General features: G+C 45.7%; 1 protein-coding gene across 4 annotated transcripts in view; it reads right to left on the bottom strand.

Annotated features, from left to right (window-relative positions):
* Window positions 1-26,647, bottom strand: part of Vipr2 (vasoactive intestinal peptide receptor 2) — a 73,864-nt gene that overhangs the window by 11,650 nt on the left and 35,567 nt on the right. For all 4 annotated transcript variants that reach the window (XM_074059753.1, XM_074059761.1, XM_074059765.1 and 1 more), the window contains exons 5-6: window positions 15,494-15,591; window positions 3,314-3,455 (exon numbers count right to left, since the gene is read on the bottom strand). In XM_074059753.1, the coding sequence (XP_073915854.1) occupies window positions 3,314-3,455; window positions 15,494-15,591 (240 nt within the window). The remainder of the gene's footprint in view (window positions 1-3,313; window positions 3,456-15,493; window positions 15,592-26,647) is intronic.

Genomic DNA, 26,647 nt, shown 5'->3' with positions numbered 1-26,647 from the left:
GCCGAATTAGCTGGCGCCTTGATCTTAATCTTGATCCAACCTCCAGAACCATGAGAAACAAGTGTCTGTTGTCTGAGCTGCTCTCCGTGACATTCTGTCATGGAGGCCCAAGCTGAGACCCTTTGACCAATAGCTCCACCTGTGAGTTCCACCTGACAGAAACACCAGCACTGCTTCATGAAGGAGCACAACCAGGGGCATCTACAAGCAGCAAACACGTCAAGCCAAGAGTGTGCCCACAGTGGGGCTAGATGAAGCACAGTGTCATGCATGGCCAGTGGCCACCTGGACAGCAGGAACAGTGGCTGGTCTGAGGTCTCTGTGATGTCATGTGGGATGAGGAGTAGATGGTACAGAAGGGTTCATGTTTTCATAAAATGGTGACAGAAACATTGTCTCTCATTTCCTCCCATTTCTCATCTCCCACAAGTGTGAGGACAGGAGGTCTGGGGAACACCAGGTTGTTATCTGATCTCATCTTCTACAGCTGTAGCCCTCAAACCATGTCCCACAGCACTGACAGCATGTGGGGCTGGCAGATGACATGGGACTCTCCAGGGTCTGCTACCATCCAGATAGGTCAGGGAGAAGGCACCAGTAAGGTTAGTCTCTCTAAGGCTGGGATCAGTCAGCAGCTGGTTCCTTATAGACCCGAGGTCCTGCGTGGGAGCCTCTGTGTGAGTGTGCATGTGTGCACGTGTGTGCACGCTTGTGTGACTGGGGTCTGTGTGCATGTGGGTACACACACATCTGTCTGCAATGTATGTGTTTGTGCATACACGCATTTGCTTGGGGTATGGTGTATATGTGCACACACATGTGCCTGCAGTGTATGTGTGTGTATTTTTGCATAGTTTTGCAGATGGGTTTTTGCATGTTTTGCATGTGTGTGTGCTGTTCATGTCCCTGCTTCCTGACCCCTCTGCTGTTCTGACATGGGTTGTGGGCCTGAGACCCTGTGCAACATGGTCACTATGATGTTGTCTCTGTGGCCTTCCAGCCAAAATCTTTGGTTTGACCCTCTCTGCAGCCCCTCAGGCAGTGGGCTATGGCCAGGTCAGAGCTCAGATCTGGAAGGTGTAGCCCTGCTTAGCTGTCTGTGCCTCACTGCAGCCTTGCATCTATTGTGTCCCCACTGCCCCTGCCCTGGGGAAGGAAGACCTCAGGCTTAGTAAGCTAGGGTTGGGCTTCTCAGTGTCCACAGACTGTGAAGAATCTTCTCTGGCCTCTGGTGAGAGTAAACTGCTCTGAGGCATGAGAGCAGCTCAAGAGTCCAGAGGAAGCCAAGCAGCTGTCACCCATGTGGAAGGGCAGCTCCATCAGCCTCCCCTGGCAGGAAGAGGCCTCTTTCTGCTCTGGCTACTCCTGATGCCTCAAGAAAAAAGACTCTGTCCCTGTTCTGGGGGAGACCCCAGGTAAGTTGCTGGGAAGATGATGCTCACTTGGCAAAACCTGGCAAGGAACAAAAACGTCAAGAACATGGAGTTTGTTCCTTATGCTCTTGTCTAATTTACTCAATGCTTTGTCATTCTTAGGGGCAGCTCCTTCCTTTCCTTCTCTCCTTTGCTGTGTTCTGCTCCTTCCTCCTCCCCGTTGCCTCTTTGCCCTTCTCACTCCTCTCTGTCCTCTCCTTGGTCAGAATCACAGGGTCATTGGTACAGAGGCACAGCTGGACCCTCTGCTCCCCAAGCTGGACTCTGGGAACAGACCCAACACCTGCTCCTCTTCCCAAGTCTCACCCTCAGCTCTCTTACAATGGACAAGCAGGTGGACCTAGGGTTGGATCCTCATACAGTGGGCCAATTGCAGGATTCCCTCAGCCAGGGTTCCTTGTTTGTGAAGCAGGGCAATTGCTATTTCAGAGGTAACTGAGAACTTACCAACAGTGTCCAGGGAAATAACCTGGCACTAGGAAGAAACTCAACAAATGTAGGGGGAGGCAGAGATTCCCTGTAGGAGTTGGCAATGGTAGGGCAGGGTCACAGTACTTCTCCAACCCCACTCTGCTTGGGAGGTGCCTGCTGCTGCTCCTTTGTATTTCTGTGCAAAGAGGTTGGGTCCTTCAGGTCTCAGTGGCAAGAGTGTGCTGTGAACCGCTGCTCCAGACAGACATGGTGGTCTGCTGAGGATCACTTTTTCTTTAAACAAAGAGCTTAGGAAAGACAGTTCCAAACAGCCGCTCTGAGGCCACCGCAGCGAGAGGGCCGCTGGTGTTGTCCCTTGTTCTTTACCCGCTGCCATGCGTATGGAGAGACCCTTGTCTCCCGACACAAACTCCAGGGGCACCAATTTCCACCTGGTGCTGGGATTTGCCAGGTGAGGGATCTCATTTTCTGACTTTGTTACTATGACAGACTCCTCTCATTAACCAACTCTTGCGTCATGAGCCAAGCTATCCCTGGAAGCATATTTATTTGTAGGGGACCTTGGTGGCCTATAAACAGCTGATGTGCCAGGGAGCTACAAAGAACTCTCCTGTCTCAAAACGGAATTAATTCAAATCTGTCTGGCCAAGCAACCATGTCAGTAAATGATCTATCTGCCTAGAGTGGTTGGGGGGTGGGAGGTGAGTCTGGCCACCTGGCTTCTTGCAGAAGACTGTTGCCCATCTCAGGGCTGAGACCTCAGATCAAGACAGATGTGCCAGAATCCCCAGTGTGGAGGTTTATGCATGAGTAAGAAAAGCATGGGAAGACTCACATGTAGAGGCGCTCAATAATATTTGTTGAACTAGTTTGACTTGCTTAGGTTCTAAATAACCACTAATCACCACAAACAGAGCCAAGGGAGGGTGACTGGGCACACAGAACAGCCTCTCCTGCGTTGGTAAACACTGATCATTAAGATTTTTTTCCTCCTTGCATTAGAAGAGTGCACCTCAGACATGCAGTTGGGTCCCCACCAGGCAATGCATGAATCTTAGTCACTGTCAGGTTGATCCCTCCAGCAGAATGGATGGAAGCTTTTATTGTTTAGAACTGGGCAATTTAGACAGAAAATGCATGCTCATCCATGTTAGAATTCCCGCAGAAGCTGCCACCACCACCCTGTCTCTGTCTGAGTCTGCTGGGGTCAGAGCTCAGGGACCTTTGACTTCCCAGCTCCTGCAGCCGCCTGGATGGCACCCATCCCCATGCCTCTGTATGACCCCTGTGTCTCCATGTGACCTCTCCTAGTCTTGGCTGCTGATTCAGTCCAACTCTGACCAGGACTGCGTGCCAGCTCTGTCACTTCAATGCCCTGAGAGGAGGGAGGATGGTGGGTGCTGCCTCCCCCAGGCAGGACCCTGCCTTTAGGGAAGGGACAGCCTTACCCAGGAGGATGGTTGGTCTGGGCAGTGCAGTGTGCCTGAGCTGGAGTAGAGCACATTGTCCTTGACCAACACTGAGACGGCCCTCAGGATGAAGGAGAGAAACAGGTTCAGGTGGATGTAGTTCCGGGTGCAGTGCAGCTTCCTGGAGGAAGGGGGTGGAGGTGAAGTGAGAGGGAGAGATCATCAGATGCTGGTTTTTTGAACACCTTCATCACCACCTGTGTGGCTTTGATCTTTCTTTCTATGAGGTTACTCATTTATTTAACAATTCCATTAATTTAGGTTGTTCAGTTTTGCATTATGACAAATCTTTTTTCCCCTTTATTTCACACTGTTTCCTTAGGTTGGATTTCAGGATAAAGGTACAAAGTCACACATGAGCCCACCCCACAGGAGTGAGAGATGGACAGTTTCTGCAACCCCAGCATCACCCACATGGCTGGCATGACTGAACTGTGTCATTGCATCTTCCTCTCCTGTCTTGTTTGGAGTCTTCTTCAAGCTCCCATTCTTCTATTTGCGGCACAGCAGCAGTGCCAGCCTTGTCCATTCCTAAGTTAATTAATTACTACATGGCTCAAAGGCTTGGATGCTAACTTCTGCATTGTGGAGAGTGGAGTACATAAGCACAGCTGTATCAAATACACTGCAGGCTTGAGTTTGGCACAGCCCCAAACCACAGTAGGGAGAAAGTGCAGTTATGCCCAATAAACTGCAGGCTTGAGTTGGCACAGCCCCATCTGCAGAAGTGGGCAAGATGCAGTACAGCTGTTTTTCCTAAGATGTTTATGTTCAGAAAGAAGTGGTCACAAGTTCCTCCTGTTCCTGAGAACTGCTGCTCCACCTCGTTTTGCCACTGTATGTAAAAAACTCGCTGGAGGTGGAGGCTGCTGTTGCGTGTCTCCATCCGAGCACCCAGCCTACCTGGCCCCAGCTTTGTGCATGTTTGGTCTTTTGTCTTTTGTCCTTTCTGCATCTCCTATCACCCTCAGTTAAGTTTCTAGGACAAGCTCATGAGGAATGCGAGAGGTAGTGCTCAAACAATGCATAACTTCTTGCATCAGATGGGAAAACTGCCTTTTGTAAAAGTTGAGTTTTCTCCCAGTCATGCTAATGCCAAAGATGGTTGACTCTCCCTGGACCACCCTGGGAGTCCTGTTTTGGGTGGAGGACCTGCACTTGGTCTTCTTGTCTCTCCACGCATGGCCCAGCCACTGTCCTCACCCCTTCTGTACTGTCCCTTGAGAAGGAATCTCCTGGTAAGCTAAGTGCACAGGTCAATGTCCTCCTGCTTCACTCACTCACACAGGCTTAAACCTGTCCTTCGACCCTCTCATGACCCATGACCCATGTTGACCAATCAGCAGCCACAAGCTATACTGAACAAATGAGACTGAAATGTGGCTACTCCATTTGATTTCAAATTTTGAAGTTATTATTATTATTATTAATTTTGACGGTGCTGGGGTTTGAACTCACAGGCTCATGCTTGCTAAGCAGGTGATCTTACTGCTTGAGCCACTCTGCCAGCCCTTTGATTTCAAATTTTATGTAATTTTAATGTTTAGAAAGCCAAAGTAGTATAAACTATTTTTTTGTGGTACACAACTTCCTTGTCTTGGTAGCACTATCTCTCACTTTAACCGATGCATTGTCTATGCACTTATTGTATTTTGTATGTACATTCATATATAAATGCATGTCTGTGTGTGCTCACTGTATGAGACGTGTATTCATTCTACCATTACACATAAATAAGCCACCATCTACCTGATGTCAACTGATATCAGTTTGATTGATGTTTTTGCATGAATGGAACACGTAATACTTGTGCAAATCAACTGGTTATTCAATGGAAAAATACTGTTTTGTTATGAGTAATTTTCTTGCTTCAAAATAATGTGGGCAAGTTTTAGAATTTAAAGTGAAGGCATACTACTGACTTAGAAGTACATGAAGAAGAGAGACCAGTGCTGTGGCCATGAACTGTGAGTGCAGTAAAAGAAGCCTGGATGAGTCATGTTGAAAATTTCACAGTGAATGGTATCCACAATTTGCTGTGGTGGAAAAAGTGAAAAAGCTCTTTGTTGCGTTAAACATTATTGAGATAATGAGGTGGATTAAGATGGAGAGATGTTTTGAGGAAGTGCATATTGAATTTGATAAGAAATTTCCCAAAATTATTCATCTGAAATCAGAATTAAAAATCCCAACAAAGGCCTGTGAAATGGTGTAGGGGCCTCGGAGGCAATCCCTCTGAAGAAACACTGAAAACCTGGCAAAACTGCCCAAATAAACCTTGTTGGAACTCTGGAAAGCAATCACAGGGTCAGCCACATGATCCCCGAGCCTGGGGCACAGGTTCTAGCTCGGCCTATCCCTGCCCATGCCTGGCACGACACCATCCTGGAGAGCAGCCCTTGGTTCCTGTTTGTGGTTCCCTTCTGTTTAACCCAGGCCAGGCTGAGCAGTAGCTACAATGGATAAGTGTTGCCATCTCAGGACAAAATTAGCAGTTGAGGCAAATGACAGACAGACACTCTGAAGGCCAAGAGAAAGGCTGGGGAGTGAGTGTCCTTGGGGAGTCAGGGTTTCAAAAAGCTCCCTCATGTACTGAGAAGCCTAGAAACCTGTAAGTGAGTTCAGGGCAGGGTGCATTCTCAGATAAGATCTTCCACCTCTGGTCAGTCTTTAGGTTTAGCACAAGCAGGAAGGGAGAGCTCAGGCGGAGTTGTAAACAGCCTGGCTAAGCATTTGAGGAGTGCTCCCAACACAGCTGACTCACAAAGGTATTGAAAGTGTATGGCTTTTCAATTTATTTTCCTCCCATTAGGTTCCAGGTGTTTGTCAAACAAGTAGCTGACTACTAGCTAAAGGTATAGTGGCTTCAGAGACTAACAAGGGCCAACATAATCTCTACAAAATAGTTTAGAAAAGTCACTAAATAAACAACGTTAAGATGGAGTGAAGAGTAGCAAATCTTAGGGGAGAAGTTGATTTCCAGAGTTGTCACAACGTAATATACTAAAAATGCCCAGTTTCAATAAGATTATGAAGCATGAAAAGAAATGAATATGCTCCAGTATTAGGAAAAGGAAAATAAGTTAACAAAACCTGTCCTTTAAGGACAGCAGGGCTACACCTGCAATCCTGGTTGAGATTGGGAGGATCGTGGTTCCAGGCCAATGTGGGCAAAAATGTTTTAGAAACTCCAGCTCAATGAAAAAAGCTGGGAGTCGTGGTACACACCTGCTGTCCCAGTGAGGGTAAAAAGGGTTAAACAGGAAGATAGCTGTCTAGGCTGAGCTGGGCAAAAAGTGAGACCCTATCTCCAAAGTATCCAGAGCCCAAAGGGCTGGAGGTGTGGTTCAAGCGGTTGTAGCTCAAATGGTAGAGTACTTCCGTAGCAAGTGTGGAGCCCTGAGTTCAACCTCTAGTACCTCAAAGAAAATCATGAGACCACACTGGGACAAGAGTCCACACCTTCACGCCCACCAGATGGCAAAAGTAATCACAATAAAATAAAAGCAGAAAATAGAAAGTGCTGGAGAGGATATGGAAACACTGGAACCAAGAAGCTCTGCTAGTGGGAGCAGCCTCTGTGGAGAGGGGTGGTGGAACCTCAGTAAGCTTAGCACAGAGTTCCCATGGGTCCAGATTCCACTTGTACGTACAAACTCCAAGGAGCTGGATGCAGGCATCAAATGAAATCTTGACACAGATGCTCACAGGAACTCCATCCACAGTAGACAAGAGGTGGGAGGAACTCAAACATCCACACGGTGATGAAATGTGCCCAAACAACAAAATATCCAGCCATAAGGAGGCAGAGGTACCTATGCGTGTTGCAGCAGGGGTGGATCTCAAAACACAATGGAGGTGACAGAGCTGACATGAGGCCACACACTGGGATCCATGTCGTCCGAAGGCAGAGTAAGGGTTCCAGGTCTGGGCAGTATGTGCTGGGGTCCACTTGGGTGGTGACAGCTGCACAATATGTGGAAGTGCTCCTGATACCACTGAGTCCAACGCTTTCAGATGGCAAAGTGGTGATGTTTATGTTCTACGCCTTTTACCCCAATTAAGAACATTGTGACAAAAATTCTACTTTGTCTATCTGTAAAGCAGTTTGAATTCTTGCATAAAAAAGAAAAATAATTTTTGTTGGAGAGATGGTAAAATTTTTAAAATTTTATTTATGGAAATTTTGTTTGGAGAATATAAAGAATAGATTTAAAAAGACACCTAAAAAGCTAAAATGTTTAAATTAAGCCAAACTATTGCCCATAGAATACAAGCCTTTTCTGATATTATCAAAGGGTCAATTAGTTTAAAACTTGAACAATCGCAAATACTTTCCTTTAGTTTTAGATAAGGTGTGTGGTTATGAAAAACTCACTGGACAATTAATACTTTGAAGACATTTGATTTAGGAGGAATTTCACATTTATAAAAAAGTCAATTGATGGCCTAAAAATTGTAGTGTAAAATCTTTTTCATAGTTTCCATCTGTCAGAGAAGAATTTCAGCCACCATGAGAACACAGTTTCTCTCCTGACAGAGGCTGTTCCAGCTGTGGGAGGTCAAAATCTGAATTTATTGGGAATTTAAGACAAAGGGCTGATATTTCTATTATAGCTTCATTCCACAGTATGGTATGATTGAAACTAGTTTTGTACAATTTTCTGAAGCAGATGCTGTAAAACCATCAAGAATGTGACCATCAAATTCTTTCAGTATATGTGTGGAAAAACTGGATGACTAAGCATTTGTGGAACAGAGGAGGCACAGGGGAGAAGTGTGTCATGACGTGCAGTATGCCAGTGCTGCAGGTAACACCGAGGTCTGGACAAGAAGCAACAGGGGACGAGGGGCATCACAACCATGCTGTTTGCTAGTACTTGTGGTTGACACCGAGGATTGGACAAGACTGGGTTGATAGCTCCACTTCAAGATTCCTGGGAACAACAAGGATGCTTTCCATACCTCCGGTGACAAGGACAAACACAGCATTACTTCATTTCCTCACTATCACATCATTGAATTTGGTACCCCAAGGAAAGGAAGCTCACTTGTGACGTAGTGAGGTCTGAAAACGTATGTTGAAGTGAAAACACTCCATAATGTGAATCATACTAGTGATTTGATATATTATTCTAACACGAATCAACATGCAGAACATTTCAATTAAATATAAATTGGCTGAAAACAGCATAAGAACTGGAGGAACACTTCATATCAATGCATTTAGAGCTGTTACTAACTCATGCATTGCTCTTTCACATCTGACACTAGTGATGCAAGTTAATCAGAGTCCCCAGGCTTATCTAACTTGGGCAGAAAGTTTGCAAACAGTATGCTTTTGCTTCAAAGTTAAAGTGATAACTAACAAAGACTGAAGGAGAGTGACACTTGGTGTCCAAATTTATTTGCTAAGAAACTTTCAAGTTTCAATGACAACTGAGGTTATGTTTGAACAATGTTTTCTCCTGTACATTTTATAAAATATAAATGCAGTCTACAGCCATACCACCATGACCATATATGTTCTTGTCTGATCTCACAAGCTAAAATATAAATACAGATCAAGTATTGCTAATAAAATTTTCATGACCAAATTGATCTATGCTATGTGAATGATAAACTGAACTCTGGAGACTTACTGTGAACTCAAGAATGTTGAATAGCACATTAATATTTTATGTTGATTTCATACTGAACTGACAATATTTTGGATCTAATGATTTAAATAAAATGTATTATCAGAATTGATTTCACTGGCTCTTTTTTTATTGTTTTTTTTTTGCAGTACTAGTGCTTGAACTCAGGGCCTTCACTTCATTGAGCCACTCTGCCAGCCTTTTTTTTTTTTTTTTTTTGTGATGGGTATTTTTGAGATACAGTCTTTTGAACTATTTACCCAGGCTGGCTTTGAACCGTGATCCTCCTGCTCTTTGCCTCCTGAGTAGCTAGGATTAAAGGCATGAGACGCTGGTGCTCAGCTCACTGGCTCCTTTTTATTTTTAAAATGTGGCCCCTAGAACATTTAAAAGTATGTAAGTGACTCGTGTTATGTTTCTATTGGAAGCTGCCCACCTGCACAGCCATTGAACCCTAAGGGCCTGGGCATAATTCCTCCATTCACAGCCACCACACACTCTCAGGACATCCTGCCAGCTCTTGGGCCTTCCTCTAGGTCCTTCCACAGCCTTGTGGGGTCCACCTATCCAGGGCATTGGTGATCTTTCTTTCCTGTTCAAAAACCTCTCAAATTAGCCTTTCATCTAAGGTTCTCCATTCTCCAGCTTCAGTATTTCTTGTCTCATTTTATTTTTTTGCTATAAATATACCCATACCCTTTTGTGCCCCTGGTTGTGCCGCAAATGAGGTTCAGATGGTTACTTCTGGTCTTCTGTCTGGTCTGTGTTCCCAACAAAACCCTGTGTCTTGGGACTCTGTCCTTCTCCTAGACTGCCAAATGTCAATGTGAGTATTTCTTTGAGCCTAGTCTATGTGATGTCTTGCTTCCTTAAAAAACACTCTTAACATTGCTATAACTCTGAAAACACAAGTTCTGCTCAGAGAGGATTTACTTGGTGCTTGGTTTGACTCTGAGGGTTCAGACTTCATCCAGCACCTGTCCATACCCATCTATCATCATCTGCCCGGCTCACGCCAGTGACCTGAAACATAGCAGATGCTCACTATGAGCTTGCTGAACTTTTCTTCCCATCAGTTGACGAGGCTTTTGTGGTTGTCCATGCCTGTTCCAGCAGGGTAGAACTGCCTACACATGTCAGGCACTCTGTAAATGTTTTGACGGTATCACTGATCGGGTAAGTGTGAAGTTCAGATTTCTAATGCTGAGACTGGGATCTTAGGAAACAGCTGCTCCTCACATTGCTCACACATCCCAGATCCCTAAACATCAAAACCATTGAGTTCAAATGAAGTTTAAAAGTTTTGAAACACATTAAGAATAAATACTGAAGAGGACTTCCCCTCTTCCGGAGCAGTTCATATTGGCCCTCACTGAAGGGCCAAGCTCTGTTTCCAAGGGCTTCAGAGGGCCTGGGAAGCAGCCAGGGGGCAGGGCTTCACTGCCTGAGCTCATGCTGTCCACTCCGCATTTACCTCGCTTGGTCTCAGGGCCAAGGGCAGGAAAGGCAGATGCCTGGAGCCCATGAGGGTCTCACTAGGCTGAGTGGACAGACAGAGCATGAGTCCCTTCAAGGGAGCAGGACTGAGAAGCAATGATTCTGTAAGAAAGGAAAACAGAAAGACGCACCCATAATTCCACAGGCAATTACCTATTAAAGCTTTTTTTTTCCTTTTAAAAAATCTCCACGGTGTTCGTATGTTGGATGAGAGGCTGAGAAACAAAGCAAAAAGCAGCAGGAAGGAGAATGTTTGGAAGAAGTTTTAGCAATCATGGTACCAGGAGATGAAAATCGGAATTCAGAGTCTGCAAGGCTGGGGCTCCATGCTTCCATCTCAGGCCCAGAGAGCCATGACTCTGATTCTGCACCAGTCTTCAAAGGCTGAAGTAAGCCTGAAGCAGCTCCTGGACGGGATTGGCTCAGCCTGACCTGCCAATTTACTGTGGAGAATCAAACCCTCTCTGCTGTAGGAATCACTCAGAGCCTAAAATGTACATATTCGTAATTCAGTAAAGTTACTGTGTAAGACAGAAGCCATGCTAAATAATCCCAAGCCAAGTTAGAAAGAGGGAAAAAAAAGAAAAAACCTACGCCAAACAACAACTGGACAGAAGAAAGCGATGCAGTACCAGTGTTTTAAGAATGGACTATAAAATCATGCTGATAAACATACTCCAGAAAACAGAAGAAGGGATGGAGAATTAAATTAAAGAATTGTGTTAAGAAAATCAAGTAGAAAAAGATGTGTGCTGTAAATGTGAGGGGACAACTGGAGGAAGAAAAGCAGAATGTATGACTAGCAATTGAAGAATAATGAGAACACTTGACCAACTGGAAAGAAAAAAGAAATGAGTGAGAATGCAATGAACAGCAGTTGAGACAAACAGAAATCAAAGAAAGAGAAGGGAGATTAAAACTCAATGGTGTCAATAAGTGTACCACATGCGAGCTTAAAAATGTTTTAAAATCAGTATCATTGGGCTGGAGATAAAAAAAGCAAATCCCAATTAAATGGAGCTTATAAGACATCCAAGTAAGTATAAAACAGGAAAGTTGAAAAATGAAAGTACAGAATACCTTGTGAAGAAATCTAGTACACGTCTGTTAATAACAAAGTAGATTTTTAAGGCAAGTGCATCACTACCATGGTCAGTTTAAATTGTATGCTACAAACAACATAACCTCAAAATACATAGAGCAAACAGTGAAATTAAGGATGGAATGAACACATTCACAATATTACTGGGAGATTTAATATCTGTCTCAGTACTTTTAAAATAAGGAGTTAACACAATCAGTAAAGATTTGGAATATTTAAATAGCCCAAAGGAATGTAAGTCAGGATACAATAGAGACACCTGTACACTGATGTCCATCACAGCACTATTCACAATAGCCCAGATACCCTACAACTGATGAATGGATCAAGAAAATGTGGTATATCAACACAGTGGAGTTTTACTCAGCCATAAGGAGTAATGACATGTAGTGTGAAGGAAAATGGATGCAATTAGAGGACATCATGTTAAGTGAAGTTAGCCAGGCTCAGAAAAACAAAGGCTGCAAGTTTTCTCTCATATGCGGAAGATAGATCCAAAGATGAACATATACATAAAAATAAGCATGATCACTCATAAACTCACACGTAGAACATGTTTGTAACAGTGAAACTACTTTACGAAACTCTGGTAAAGAGGGTCTTTATATACGTATATAAAATAGAACAAAGAAACCTCTTGCAATAGTTTTAAGTGGGGTGGGAAGGGGGGCCGACAGGGAGAGATGGTGGGGGTGAGCCAACCAATGTGCAATATAAGCCTATATGGAATTGTCACAGTGAATCCCCTCTGTACAGCAAACATAGTCTAATAAAAATTCATGGAAAAAACACAATTGACAAGCTTGATGTAAAGGGCATATCATATAAGACAATAACTACAGAATTTACATTGTTTGCAAATGAAAGTGAAACTTTTACCAAAATAGGTCCCAAGCTGGATCAAAAAGCAAGTCTGAACAAATTTCAGAGGCTTGACGGTTCCTGGAAAACACTGATAAAACTGATAAAGCTTCATTCAGAAAAAACTCATTAATATAAAAAGAAGGAAATCACAAATAAAGGATACCAGAATGAAATAGTAGAAATCAGTAGAAGCCTTACATATAGTAACAATGTAACAGAATATTGAAACAGGGATGAAATGCACACATGCCTGGAAAGTACAGTAACTTACTATAACATGAAATGGAGCAGAAAGGTGGGAATAGCTCCACATCTGTTTTAAAAAATTGGAGTCCCCAAAATAAAAGCTTTTTACAGGAAAACTCTCTACAAAATGTTAGCAAATTAAGTCTAACTGTATATGGAAAGAATAATATATCACAACCAAGTAAGGATAATTTAGTAATGAAATATTTCACATTAGAAAGTTTGTCCATGGATATTTTCACATTAAATGAACAAATGATAAAAATCATATGTTCATCTCAATATACACATAAAAATCATGATAAAATTAAACACCTCTTCATGACTTCAGAAAACTGGGGACTGGAAGGAACTTTAAGTGTATTTTCTTTTTTTTTTTTTTTTTTTCATTTTTCTTTTATTATTCATATGTGCATACAAGGCTTGGTTCATTTCTCCCCCCTGCCCCCACCCCCTCCCTTACCACCCACTCCGCCCCCTCCCGCTCCCCCCCTCAATACCCAGCAGAAACTATTTTGCCCTTATCTCTAATTTTGTTGTAGAGAGAGTATAAGCAATAATAGGAAGGAACAAGGGGTTTTGCTGGTTGAGATAAGGATAGCTATACAGGGCATTGACTCACATTGATTTCCTGTGTGTGGGTGTTACCTTCTAGGTTAATTCTTTTTGATCTAACCTTTTCTCTAGTTCCTGGTCCCCTTTTCCTATTGGCCTCAGTTGCTTTAAGGTATCTGCTTTAGTTTCTCTGCGTTAAGGGCAACAAATGCTAGCTAGTTTTTTTAGGTGTCTTACCTATCCTCACCCCTCCCTTGTGTGATTAAGTGTATTTTCAAAGCATCTACAAGAGACATATGCTTATAGTGATTTACGAATGCTTTCACCCTGAGCTCAGAGGTAAGAAAAGGTGGACTGCTAGCACCATGTCTAGTCAACATCCATAGAATTACAGAATAATTAAAGAATTCACAAGTGACTTTAGCAAGGTTGCTGAAGCATGATTAATATACTGAAAAGAACAATTTTTCTATAAATAATAAGAAATGGAATTTAACAAAATATTTTAAATAGCATAAACAAATATCTGAATGACTATAAAAATATGTATAAGGCTTTTCAGAAAATCAAAACATTGGAAGAAGTTAAGGAAAACTGAAACAAAGGGAAGGACCTACTATGGTCACAGTTTGGCTGGTTTAAGATAACAGACACCCTGTCTGTCCAAAATGACCTACAGGTTCAAGATCATCCCAGCAGGATCTCTTAATGGCCATGGACAAGCTGCTTTTAAAACATTCACATGTGAGTCCAAATGGCTAAACAGGTCCAAATGAATAAAGAAGGGCAGACTCAGAAATAAAGGCTGAATAAAGGTAGAACAGTTACAGTAGTTAGAGACAGAGAGAGACAGAGGCAGATGGCACAGAGCCAAGAGTCGCCTCACATGGTGGGTATTGTTACCTGCCCTATGACAAAGACGTTGCAGGTCAGGGGTAAAGGAAGAAAGGAAGGCATCTCCCAAGGTGCCTGGACAAGTGGGACACACACTGGAAACCAGGTGAGTCTCAACCCTTGCCTCACACCACACACAGCAAATCATGGACATACATAAACATAAACATGAAAGGTTAAACTAGTGAAATTTCTGGATGAAAATAAAGATGACAGCAAAGATTTCTTGATAGAACTCAAGAAGCATGACACAGGAAAAATGGGTCCCATTGAAAGTAAGAACTTTTGCTCATCAAGACCTCATTAAAAGAGTGTACAATCAACTCACAAAGCTTGAGATGATGTCTGTAATAACATATCTAACGAAAGACTTCTACTCTAGGGGGAGGGGGAGAGACAAGGAGAGGGAGAGAAGGAGAGAGAATGAACTAATCAAATGTAAAAGTGACTCATTATCCACCAGGGAAATTCAAGCTAAAACCACAATTCTGTGTGTATAATAACACAGCTACTAGATAGCTGAAACATTAGAAACTGACAATACCAAGTGGTAGCAAGGACAGGGAGTAGCAGTGTTAAACTTTCTGGTGTGTAGTCATTTTGGAAATTACTTGCATGTTTAGAAAGGCTAAGTCTATTCATAGCCTATAACCAGTGAACATAATACAAAGTAAACAGAAAAATAAACCTAAGTGTGCACACATATAAACATGCATCAGGCAATGAATTAGAACACTAGCAACAGTTCCGTCCATATCCATCAACAGTGGAGTGGAAGAAGAATACCTTGTATTGTGGTCCCTGAGTGGAACACGACACAGCAATACAGAGAATGTGAAAACTACTCACAGTGACACAGCTGATTATCCTCAAATGGCTGAGTCAAGGACCCAGAGACCACCCAGCCTGTGAGCCATCTGTCACATCTTTGAAACATAGCTATCATCCCAGAGGACAACTCCCATTTAGAACGAGGTCCCATATATACTACACTTTGGGACTTGATCTAAGAAATAAGCTTATTCCTTTATAAGTCAAACAAGAACTTGGTTACTTGATCTTTCTTTGCTGATGGAGCATAAACATTTGATGACTAAAAAGAAGTCTGTTTCCTGGGCAAATTTCTGGAACGATGGAGAAGGCTATTATAGTATGGATATTAGAATCGATTCCCCCCAGCTCTCCAGGGAAGTGGCACTGGCACAGCTTCTGACAGATGGAGGTGGCAGAAGCTCAGGCTCTGAGGCCCAGGGTGAAGAGAAGCCCTACAACTTGGCACACAGAGGGGCCTCTGCAGGTGCCAGAAGGCCTGTGCACTGTTGCTTTCCTATCTTTGCAGAATTTCTCACTTCTGTGCCTTACCTGAACAGGCAGAGGATTATGCTTCCGGTTGCCAGAGACATCAAAGAGACACTGTAGCCCAGGGTGTAAATGGCCTTCACCAGAATATAAAACGTGATCTATGAAGAAAGGAAAATGCTTCTGTGAGCTGTTGGTGGCCCTCATGGGACAATGGGTCATTGTGAGAGCCCTTTCTGGAAGACCGCAGTCAGGGGTCACTTTGTAATTCCACCTCTGTCTCCAACCAGGAAGGATCTTCACCCTTTGAACACCCACTTTTTCCTCACAATTCACTGAGTGACTGGAGGGTTTTCCTAAAGAAACCTGTCTGAGGGAACCAGATCTGGCCCCATCAGGACCAAACAAAAGCAGATGGAGTGAGCTCTTCCCCAGGGCAAGGAGGAGCAGTCAGAGTGTGCCCAACTCTGAGTACACAGGAAGGACGTGGGGGTCTCAGAGGCTTAAGGCCAGGGACTCAGAGGGCCTCTCCTCTCCTTTTGAGTCAGGGCAGAGCTGCAGCAGCTCAGAATTGCTCTCTTCTAGCACTTATTGATGAAGCAGGTGTCATGGTTCCATACTCGTAACCTCCAAGGAAATATCAGGGATAGAGTGACGGGTGACAGCCACTGTCACAGACCACAGTGTGGGGTGAGGGGGTTCTGGACAGCAGGGACCCTATGGGGGGGGATGGGTCCCTTGGGAGCAGAGCAGACAAATCTTGGGACATCCTGAAGCTGAGTGCAAGATACCCAGAAATCATGTCAGCTCCACACTTCTTGGTGAAACGAATTCCTATGAGAAAATGAGGAAATAGTCACATGATCTGTGGGATGAATTTGATTTTTGCCAAGAAGTCCTAAAATATGTATAAATGCTACATACCTCATGGCTATTTTAGAGTAAAAGTTTAAAGCAGGCTATGATTTTGTTTATTAGTTCTGTTCTTAGTAATAATGTAACAACCTAGTCATGTATCAAACACATAACACCATTTAGTCTGGGTACCAGAGCCCCACCAGGAAGGCAGACCACAGGAGAGCAGGGGGTCATGATAGCCCTGCTCCATCCCTAGGACACTTCATGACACCATCCTCCCTCACCTTGCTCCCTACACCATCCTCCCTTACCCACTCTTTGTCTCCCAAACTATTCCTCATCCCCCCATCTTTTCCTCCCCTCTTTTCACCTCATTCTCACTCTTCCCCTCCCCTATTTCCTCCCTTCTCCTCCTCTCCCCTCCCCTCATCCTCCCCTCTTTACCTCATCCTCTCTCCTCCCCTGCCCTCTCCTTACCATCACCTCATTCTCTCTTCTCTTTGCCACCTCTTTTTTCTCTCACCTTATTCTCATCTCCCTTCACTTCATTCTCCCCTCCCCTCATCTTCTGCACTCTCCTTATCCTCACCCTTCTTCATTCTTTCTCCTCTCATCCCCCCTCTAATCCTCCCCTCCCCTCCCCTCCTCCTCTTCTCTGCCCTGTAGTTTGGTCAGGTTCCCTTCTCTGAATTCTCTTTGGTCTTGCACACATAAATCTACTCTTGATTTTATTTGGCCTTATGCCATTCTACACATCATATGCCTCTTTGGCAATTTTTATGCCCCATGGGCTTCCCAGCACATCCTGGCACACACTGTCACCTCATAGCAGCTTCTGGACTTGGCCCCCTGAAGTGGCCAGCTAGATGCTTGCTGCTGGGCTCCAAGCCAGCTCACTGCAGTCTTCACCGCCTTGTTCTCGGTTGTTTTGTTTTTCATCAGGGGACAGAATCTGGGCTTACCTTTCCTTCTGCCACCCTGCTTTCTCAAGGTGCCTTGTGGGGGCCTACGTGCAGGACCTGGATGACCTCTGCTACAGCTTCCTGTGTCCCCAGATGTGTGTATGCTCAAGTCTCCAACACAAGTTCTCACTACCAGGCCACCTCCTATGATGAATCCAAACTCAGTCTAGTCCTACCAGCCACACCTCACCACTCCTGTGTTCAGGTGTTGGTTCACATGACATAACCGTCAATTCAACGACTGTTGGTTAACTGTCCTGGAGGGCCTGGTGCCCAACACACAGCTGGACTCATAAGTGCCCCAGAAGTGGGGAACCCCAGGAGTGGATGCTGCCCTGCACCTCCATACATACCGAGATGAGACAGGCGTCCCTTGTCTGTGGGGCTCATGGCATAGTGCAGGGCCTATAGGACCCTCAGACACATATGGTCTTGCCTCCTGCTTTTGCTCACTCCAGACTGCCTCTTCTCTGTGGAAGATGCCCCTCAACTCTCATCTCCTTGGCCTGGTGTTTGGCTCATGGGGGTCAGCATGGCAGAACTCTCTGGGGGACATGGTACAAGTATGGCTTCCTGGTCTCCCACAGACTAGGCCAGGAGGTCTGGAATGCCCCATCTGCCCATCCAGGTCTGGGCTTTAGAAGGCAGAGCCCTGGGGCTCTGTTAGTGGGGGAAGGGACCCTGTCCCATGTGAAGATCTCAACATGGCACTGCATGGCCTTTCATGGCAGCTAACTGGAAACACATCACCAATCTGCCCTGCTGGTGTGGGGATGTAGAACTCACATGGGGCTCCTGAAACAGAAACAGAAAGGCTGGGTGAGGAGTGCGGTGGACAGTCAGAGACTCTGGAGGGAAGTGCTCACCTTGCCCTGACCCTGGCTTATAGGACTGCTGGGTCAATAGGGCTGGTGTGGGAGGTAGGGCCTCTTCCCAGGACTTCAAGAGCTCAGAATGGAGCTCTGCTGCACCTCACACCCAGGAGGCAACAAGGAAAGTCATTTCAATACCAGTGCCCATTTCCTCCATCAAGCAAACACTGATGTCGGTAGGGCATTTCAGCTAAGCTGCCTAAGCCCAGGGTCTCAGACCTCATAGAGGTGCACCAGAAGCCCTGCAAATTCATCAGCAACTCGGCTTGTGGGAACAATGCAAAAGGAGAACCAAAAGACGTATCATTCATCACAGAATGGAGCAGCTTAAGTGTCTGACAATCAGTTGTGGGTTGTGTACAGCCACCAGGCCCATTCCTTCTTTTATAAGCACTTTCTCTCTGAGAGTCTGCTGGGGGTAGGGACACCAGTGGAGCAGTTAGACAAGAATCACAGCCTTAGAGGGTCCTACATTGGGCAGGAGGGGATCAAAACCAACCCCCAGAAAGTAGAACTCAGTCCACATTGCTTGTAGCTGGCAGAGCTGAGTAACAATTGTGGCCAGTGTGGTTAGATTGGTCTCTGGAGAGAGGGGAAATGGCCTGGCAGAAGGAATGGCCAGTTCAAAGGCCCTATGGCAGAGAGGAATGGCTGGGAGGGGGTGGGTCATTCAGATGTGCAGGTTGTGAGAAGTGGAAGCTGTAGGAGTGATGTCATCTCATAGTGCTATGGTGGGAGCGTGTGTGGGGAAGAAGAGCTGTGGGGATCTTTTTGTGGTGAGTGCATGTTTCAGTGGAATGTTATGCCCAGACTGAAACACGGGATGAGGGTGGTCAGATTCTATCAGATATAATGTGAAGACAGGACCGATAGGATTTTCCAAGTTTTTAGGCATGGGATGAGAGGAGGAAAATAGAGCCAGAGTGGTCTCCAAAGGCTTTGGCAGAGAAATTGGACCACAAGTCTCCTAGACTGAGATGGGGAGGGGCAGGAAGGACAGTAGCTCATTCCAACACAGTGCCTGTGAGATGCCCTAGGGCCTGGGGAGGACCCAGCATCTGCAGGGCAGAGTTCAGGGAGAGGCCTGGACCTAAGGTTCGTTGGGAGTTGTCAGCAAGCAGATAGAATTGTAGACATGAGCCTGGGTGTTTATTTACTAAGAAACTGAATAACAGGGAATAATACTCTTGATGTGGCACTGGAATGGAGAAGCAACAAGCTCATGGTACCAAGGCTGGATCTCCAATAAGCAGACAGGAGTCCCTGCAGAGAGGACAGAGGCTGGTAGAGGCCTGCTGTGGGGCAGAGGCCCACAGTTCACAGGGTGTAAGTTACAGTCAGAACTCCTGGCTGAGCTGAACCTTCAGAAGTGTGTTCTCCGAGGACAGGGCCAGGCTGAGAAACAGACACAAGAGGGGAGTAGAATAAGTGGTTCTGAGTGGCAGAATTCAGGTTCATTCTCAGTGGGATTTCAGCACAATGGAAACAAATGCTACCAGAGTTTGCATCCTGACTTGGCAGGTTGGTGTTAAATCCCTTGTGCTTGGAGCTGGGTTTCAGGTGGATCTACAGCAGGAGTGGAGGTGGGGCCACCAAGATGAGGACATACCAGAACAAGGTGTCTGGGGCTCCCCATGTTGGCTGTGTTGGAGGCACAGCCTCCCTGCCCTTCCTGCACCAGCACCATCAGCAGTAGGGTTTGGGGGCTGGTGAAGGTGATCTTACCCCAGGACAGCAAGAGGGCCTTTCCTTTCACTCTGAGGAAAGCAACTTTCATTCAGCCCCTGACATTGTAGCCAATGGAGATTCTTCTGTCACCATCTGCCCCCGGAAGTGAGGTAGGAAGATCTGTGTGTGATTGGTTGGGGTAGAGGACAAACCAGGGCACAGGAAGTTAGAGAACAGGATGTCAGACTCTGCAGAAGTCCCTCCTGCCTGGAGAAGATGTTGTTATACTGATACCCCAATCCTGCAGAGAGGAATCAGAGAGTGGGGAGAGAGTCATTTCTCTGGGTGTTCCTGCTCTCCATTGTCCAGAGCCTCAACCTCAGAGTTCAACCTCTGAACAAGTATTGTCAATGGAGCTCTTGGTGCCCGGTTCCCTCACACCTCTCTAACTGCAGCAGTCGCTCCAGGTCCCTGCTTGCCTGGCTGTGCAGAGGACGGGGCGGGTGGGCCAGGGTGCTATCTGAGCTCCCTCCTCTGCCCACAGATAGCAGGTAGATGTGCGGGTGAAGGCTGTGTAGCTTTCTGAGATCTCACAATCCTGCCCAGACCTTTCTAGTACCTTCGTTACCCCTTTCACAGGTTTATTCTTACATGTGTCACATGTGTGTGCAGAAATTGACAGCTTTCCACAATCGTGCATGTAATAAATTTTTGATGAACTGAAAGCGACATAGAAAGAACCTCAGATTAACCAGGAGTAACTTCACACTAAAGGGCAGGGATGTAGTTCAGGGATAGAGCACTTGCCTAGCATGCACAAGACCCTGGTTCAATCCCCAGCACAGCAAAATGAAACAAAATAAAAACTTAACACTAATTAGAAGACACAGGAACAGAGGAGAAAGAGAAGACCACCAGCCATCTCTGCTCAGCCCACTTCAGAAGCTTTCTCTTCTGCCCAAAGCCCCTGTGGCCATTCCCCACAGGGCCACTCACTCCGTAGTCTGCTTGGCATCCCTGGCCCTGGACACCAGGGTCCTCTGGTGCTTTCAGTCCACTCGGCTTTCTTGTTACAACACACTGCCCCTGAAGAGCACTTGAGGCCCTAGGGTCCCTATACCAAGACCAGCTCATCACATTCAACCAGGGAAGGAAGAAGACGGGAGAACAGCATCATGAGGTCCGGACTCCTGTAAAGCAGCAGGATGATCAGTACAGCGATCATGGCCCAGTGGCCTGAGACGAAGCATGACCAGGAGTGGCTTTTCCACATGGCCTCCATCCTGCTACATCTCACAGGCTCCAGATGCCACAGGTGTGGTCAGTGCCACTGGGCAGTGCCATGGACCAGGCCCATCTACCTATGCTATACCCATCCTGCACCTTCCCCAAGCCCAACTACAAGAATGAGCTCCAGGGAGAACTTTTGCCTCACTGGTAAGTCCCAGCCTGGGGTCAATACTCTGGAAAGATTGCACAGGTTAATGCTTCATGAGAAAGTCAAATTGGCTGTATAACCCCTGCCCACTCAGGCAATCATGGTGAAAACACATGCCCATCTGGAAAACAGAGACATCAGAATGATGATTGAAGGAACTTGTTTGCTTGTTATGTTAAACTTCAGTGGTCACCCATGACCCCCATGGTGAGAAACATGTGCTTTCCAACATGCCTCTTGTTGTATGAGTATATACATTAAATTGTTGAAAGTTAAATAGCATTTGACTGCATTACACTGGTCACATTTCAGGGCTCCAAGCCCTAGTGGACTCCACCCTGGACTAGCAGATGAAGAGCATTCTATTCTGTCAGAAAGCTCTGTTAGCACTGGCCACCCAGAAACAGGCAATCATTGCTGATGAGTGCTAAGCCATTGTTGGGTTGTTAACCAGAGCTCATGTGTTGTCACCTCTCCACTCCAAAGAACCAAGCAGTCCCCTCCCCCACATGAAGGTTCCTGCCTCTGCTTTCTGTGGTTCCAGGTTCATTCTCAGCCCAGAGCCTCTGGGAGTAGGGTGTAGACAAAGCCAAACAGACATGACCACAGCCATGGCCATGCCGGGCTACAAACCCCTCCCCTGCACAGAGTGAGTCTTGCTCAGACACACTGGCTTCTGATGACCTAGGTTGTGGTGTGAGGGGCCAGGGATGCCATCCAGACACTGTAGACCCTTGGCTCATGACCCCAGCCCCATCCTTCATTGCCCTCCCAAAATGGCAGTGTCCAGTTCAGCAAGGGTATTTACATCCCAGGTGTGGACAATGTCTCTGATCATCAGAGGGTTCTAAAAGTGCATGATTTTCTACTAGAAAGAGCAACCCAGCAGGAAATGGGGAGGAAAGGCCATGGCCAGCAGCTGCGATTCAGAAGCTGATTCCCGCCCTGACTTTGGGAAGACACATTTGAAGGCCTGAAGTTCTTTCTGTAGGTCTCAAGCCTGCCTAAGTCCAAGAAGGGTTAGAGATGATTCTGTGACCGTAACACCACAAAGAAGTGAATGTTCCACTGATGTCACTGAGCAGTGGCTTCTTGTGAAGCTGAGCATGGGGACAGCAGGTCCCCAGGTGTGGAGGCCCCTCTGGCAGAGGCTCCTCTCACCAGGCCTGGTGAGGAATCATTGGAGCCCACCTCGGTGGAGAAGTGGTCAGTGCCAGGCTCACAAGTCAAGAACTCAAAAGGATGGTGTTTGGAATGCACAAAGCACTTTTGGCACCTGACATGTGGTGTGTCATTGTCCCTCCTCTGTTAAACAGCTCAGTATGCCACATCCACAGAGGTGAGGGTATAACCTAGGCCCTGTGAAAATGCAGACATTCTCTTTTTCTGTGTTTTTCCTTAAAGGGACCGACCTGATCAAAATCTGTCAGGGAAATGCTGATGTTTCCAAAGTGGCAACCCCCCCGGCCCCAGCCTGTGCTTCTCCCCTTGCCCCCAGCTGCCAGAAACGGTGGATTTCTGGCTGATACGTGGCGCTCCAGCCGGGAAGAGCGACTCCGCCAGGCCTCTGCCTGAGTCTATGTTCTCAGCTCTTGAACTTCATTCTCAGAACAACTGGATGTGGATCAGGACATGTGACAACATTGTGCGTGACAAAGCTCTGGCAGGGCCATAGCATATGGAGGGAGGGAAGGGGGATGTCTTGCCTGGGAGGGGTCAGGGGATGTCCTGGCTGTCCATGAGTGGGGTGAGAGGTCTTTTACTCCCAACCTCTTACACAGGGTTTCATTTCTTGCTGGGCGTGTCTGTATCACTGTTGCTCAAATCAATTCTTTTAAGACACTGCAGGTCCTTGATTTGATCCATACATGGTGTGAGGTGCCGCAGGAGGTACAGTGGTACCTGATCAAGCCTCAGCAGCTGTGTCTGCAGTGCAAGCACCTTGTTCTGGGCCTATGTTCGGGACAGCACTGGAGTGGACCCTGAAGTAGGCAAGAGTTGAAATTTGAGTTTCCACATTCACTAGAGAATAGGAAAGTACACATTTTAAATGATACTAGTTGCCTGAAGCAGGCTTAGAATTTAAACATCCATAGTTTCAATCTGTTCAGAAGGCTTAATTTGGTCACTTATAAACCTGGCTTTATCAGGCCTTGGGGAAGCAGAGTGTTTCTCAAGTGAGTTAGAGACCTAGGGCAGAGTTAGGAAGGCCTGTCAGGAACAGACACAGAACTCCTCACAGTATTTGGGTCAGGCCAATGCCACACAGCAACATGAGCCTTGTGTCATTTTCTGCACACTTTTAGTGGACAAGGGATCTCTCCTGTAGTTAACTTTCATGAGAATGAGGCAAATCACAAGCAGCCAGAGATCTCTGCAGGAGGACATAGTGTTTGTGTTTTGGGTTTTCCAGGTCACAGACCCTTCCAATCCCTGCACCAAGAACCTATGCTGAGAACCCAGCCGAGGATCTTCAAGGCAGGGCTAAATTGTGGTCACGAGAGGGTCCAGAAGCTGATCAGGGGCTGCACACAGGACAGAGGCCTATGCAACATATTCCAGCATTGCCCTAGTTCTACCTCCTACCTCAGCCTCCTTCTTCTTGAGGGTAAGGTCAGTCCTAACCCTCAGCCCTCAAACAGTGTGGTCTCTCGGGGCCTTCTGGGAAAGGGCTGGGCTCCGAGGTCTCCCTGGCACACCACCCTTTATTCCTTGAGACTCTCAGCAGCTCTGCCACTCAGACCACTCACCAGCCCTGACCAGGCCTATCCTTGCCAACAGGGATGTACCAGCAGGGAGCAAACCTCAGAGAGGAGAAAAACTTCACAAGAAGAGAGACAGAATTTTCTCTTCCAACTCAGACCCTGAGAAGATCCTGTCTCCTGCTAAATTGGAATTCACAATACATAAAACAGCCAGAGGAGCCAGGAACACTCCTAGACCAATGCAGGAGCCATTAAATATCTGTGGGATAAGTGAATAATTGCAAGAAAACATGTGTACAGAGAATACCAACAAGTAACCAAGGAGATAGAGCCCTGAGTCTGAAGCTTGTGGAATATGATGTACGATTGTAAAGCAGGGGACAGCAGAAAAACTAATAAGCAACCAACTCAGTTCCTAAATAAACTCAAAAAGAACTAAAAAGCAGCAAATTTATGTGAAAAACAAACAGTAACACCCCCAAACTGTCCAGACTATACGCAGCAGCATGGTGACAGCTGTAAATGGCTTTGTTTGTATACAGGGAGGTAAAGCATTACACTAAAGAGCCAGAGAGACAATGAAGGAAGCCAAATAAAGCAAGAAGAAGGAAATGCAGTGACAAAAACACAGACGGGGAGGCTGAAGTTGGGCTCCTTCCCTGAGGACAGGTTCTATGTGCACAGAGCATCCAAATGCCCTTGCAGGGCTGGTACATCAAGATGCTCACAGGTGCTCACTGAGTTGAAGGAACTAGAAAGCTTTTGAATTCAAAAAAAGGCTGCAAGGCAGTGTTTTTGGAATATGTGAATATAGTAGATATGTTTATGAAATACTAAGACAAGAAAAATAACAGGAAATTAATGCCTAAAGTGGTTTGAACAAATTCACACATTTTAATTAAAAAAAGTGCATGGGTAACTATGCTAACAAAGTCCAAACTTCAAAGAAATGGGTAATATTCTGGGCTGTGAACAGTGCAGGACAGGTTTAAAGAAAAGCCCCAAATATGAACAAGTAGGAGTTTTTAGAAGTTGTGAAGCAATCTGTAAAAGGGTCACTGAACTGGCTGCTTCTGCAGGTGGGTTCCCTCACTCTCCTGAGGAACAAGCCGCTCCAGGGACATGAGAACAGGAAAGGGAAGTGCGTGAGATTGTAGTCATGAAACCAGCACAGTCCAATGTCAAAAGCAGACAGTAAGCCCCCTAAAGCACACACAAAACACAAAACATGAAGGCTAATTTCACCTATAATAAAGGAGAAAAAGTCTCAAATAACATATCTGGGATGCAATAAAATCAAGTTAGATGTGTGCTTATAAAAACGAAGCAACAGACACACATATCTCCATAGGCAAGTTTTCACAGCATGCAAAGATGACACATGATGACGGTCAGCCCATGTCACACCACGTGGCAGGGAAGATGAGTCATCTCAGGAGAGGTCCAGGCACCCTCTTCTCTCTCTCTCAGGCTCTGTGCTCAGGCACAGTCAGTACCGCGGGGTGCGGGGAGCCTGCGGCAGCGAGCACAGTCTTTCGGGTAGTGTGGCATTTGATCCTTTAAGGAAAACCATAGCATTTTCTTTAGGAAAAGACACCCACAGGCCATGTATGCAGAGCGGATCACTCTGAACGCAGAGCCTCCCCGGGGAATTTCTCCGTCAAAGTCAGGAATGTGTATACCTGCTTCTAGGGAAAATGTTTCAAATTTTATCCCATGAAACATGAAGAACAAGAACTCTTCACACATCGGGCATGAAGAAACAAAACTGCTGCTTGTGGATGGGCAGGTGCCCACCCGGAAAACCAAGTAAAAATCAGAAATAAAAAAGCCATAATCAGGTCTCATTCAAAATATTTGCATGCATGACAAGATGCCTAAGAATAAGCTTAAAAATATTCTAGCCCCAGAGTGAGAGGCTGAGGCAGGTCACTGGGACAGAACATGTTTTTCCATGAAGAGACTTGGCTATTCTTCCTTCATTGAGGGTAAGAGTCAAAATAATACCAGTGAGTTTCAGGGTTCTTGGGCAGTTGGGGGATAGACATTTTGAGGTTCACTTGGTGGAATAAACACTAAGACAGCACAAAAATCTAGGGGTGGGAGTGGGGTAGGCTGTAGCAGGTCAGATTGAGCTGTGGGTTGGGGGCGGCCCTCGAAGACCAGGTGGGTTCCATAGGGTGGGAGAGGGCAGTGAGTGGATGTGACAGGGAGAAAAGTTACTCCTTATTTGCCAGTCACTACAAACACATTCCAAGTATACTACAGAGTTAATGTAAAAAACTCGTAAGAGGAAAAACACAGGTGGCCAGGTATCTGCTTTTAGAGTACAGAAGGTCAAACTATAAAAGCAAAGGAAGAATCCATAAAAGGCAAATGGATTTTACTTGCACTACCAAATATATCTTAAACAAACTTCGAAGGTCGACATGGGGAAAGTGTATCAGAGAGAGGTAACATTCTCAGTGGATGAAGGCTGTGAGCACACAGGAAGGAAAACCTTCCCACAGAAAAACTGGCCAACCAAACAAGAATTGAATGAATAATAAGCATAGAAAACCTTCTAGCACCATTAGTAGTTAGCCAAAGGCAACACTAAGATAATATTTTTTGTTCGTAAGTTGGTGATAATTGAAATTAATGAAATTTTATGGTGAGTGCTGTAGTCTGGATTTCTGTGCTCCAAATTCACTTATAAATTCCTAATCCTAGGG

Source organism: Castor canadensis, chromosome 2 (assembly GCF_047511655.1).
Source record: "Castor canadensis chromosome 2, mCasCan1.hap1v2, whole genome shotgun sequence".
Classification (NCBI taxonomy): domain Eukaryota; kingdom Metazoa; phylum Chordata; class Mammalia; order Rodentia; family Castoridae; genus Castor; species Castor canadensis.
This window is presented reverse-complemented; position numbering and strand designations above follow the sequence as displayed.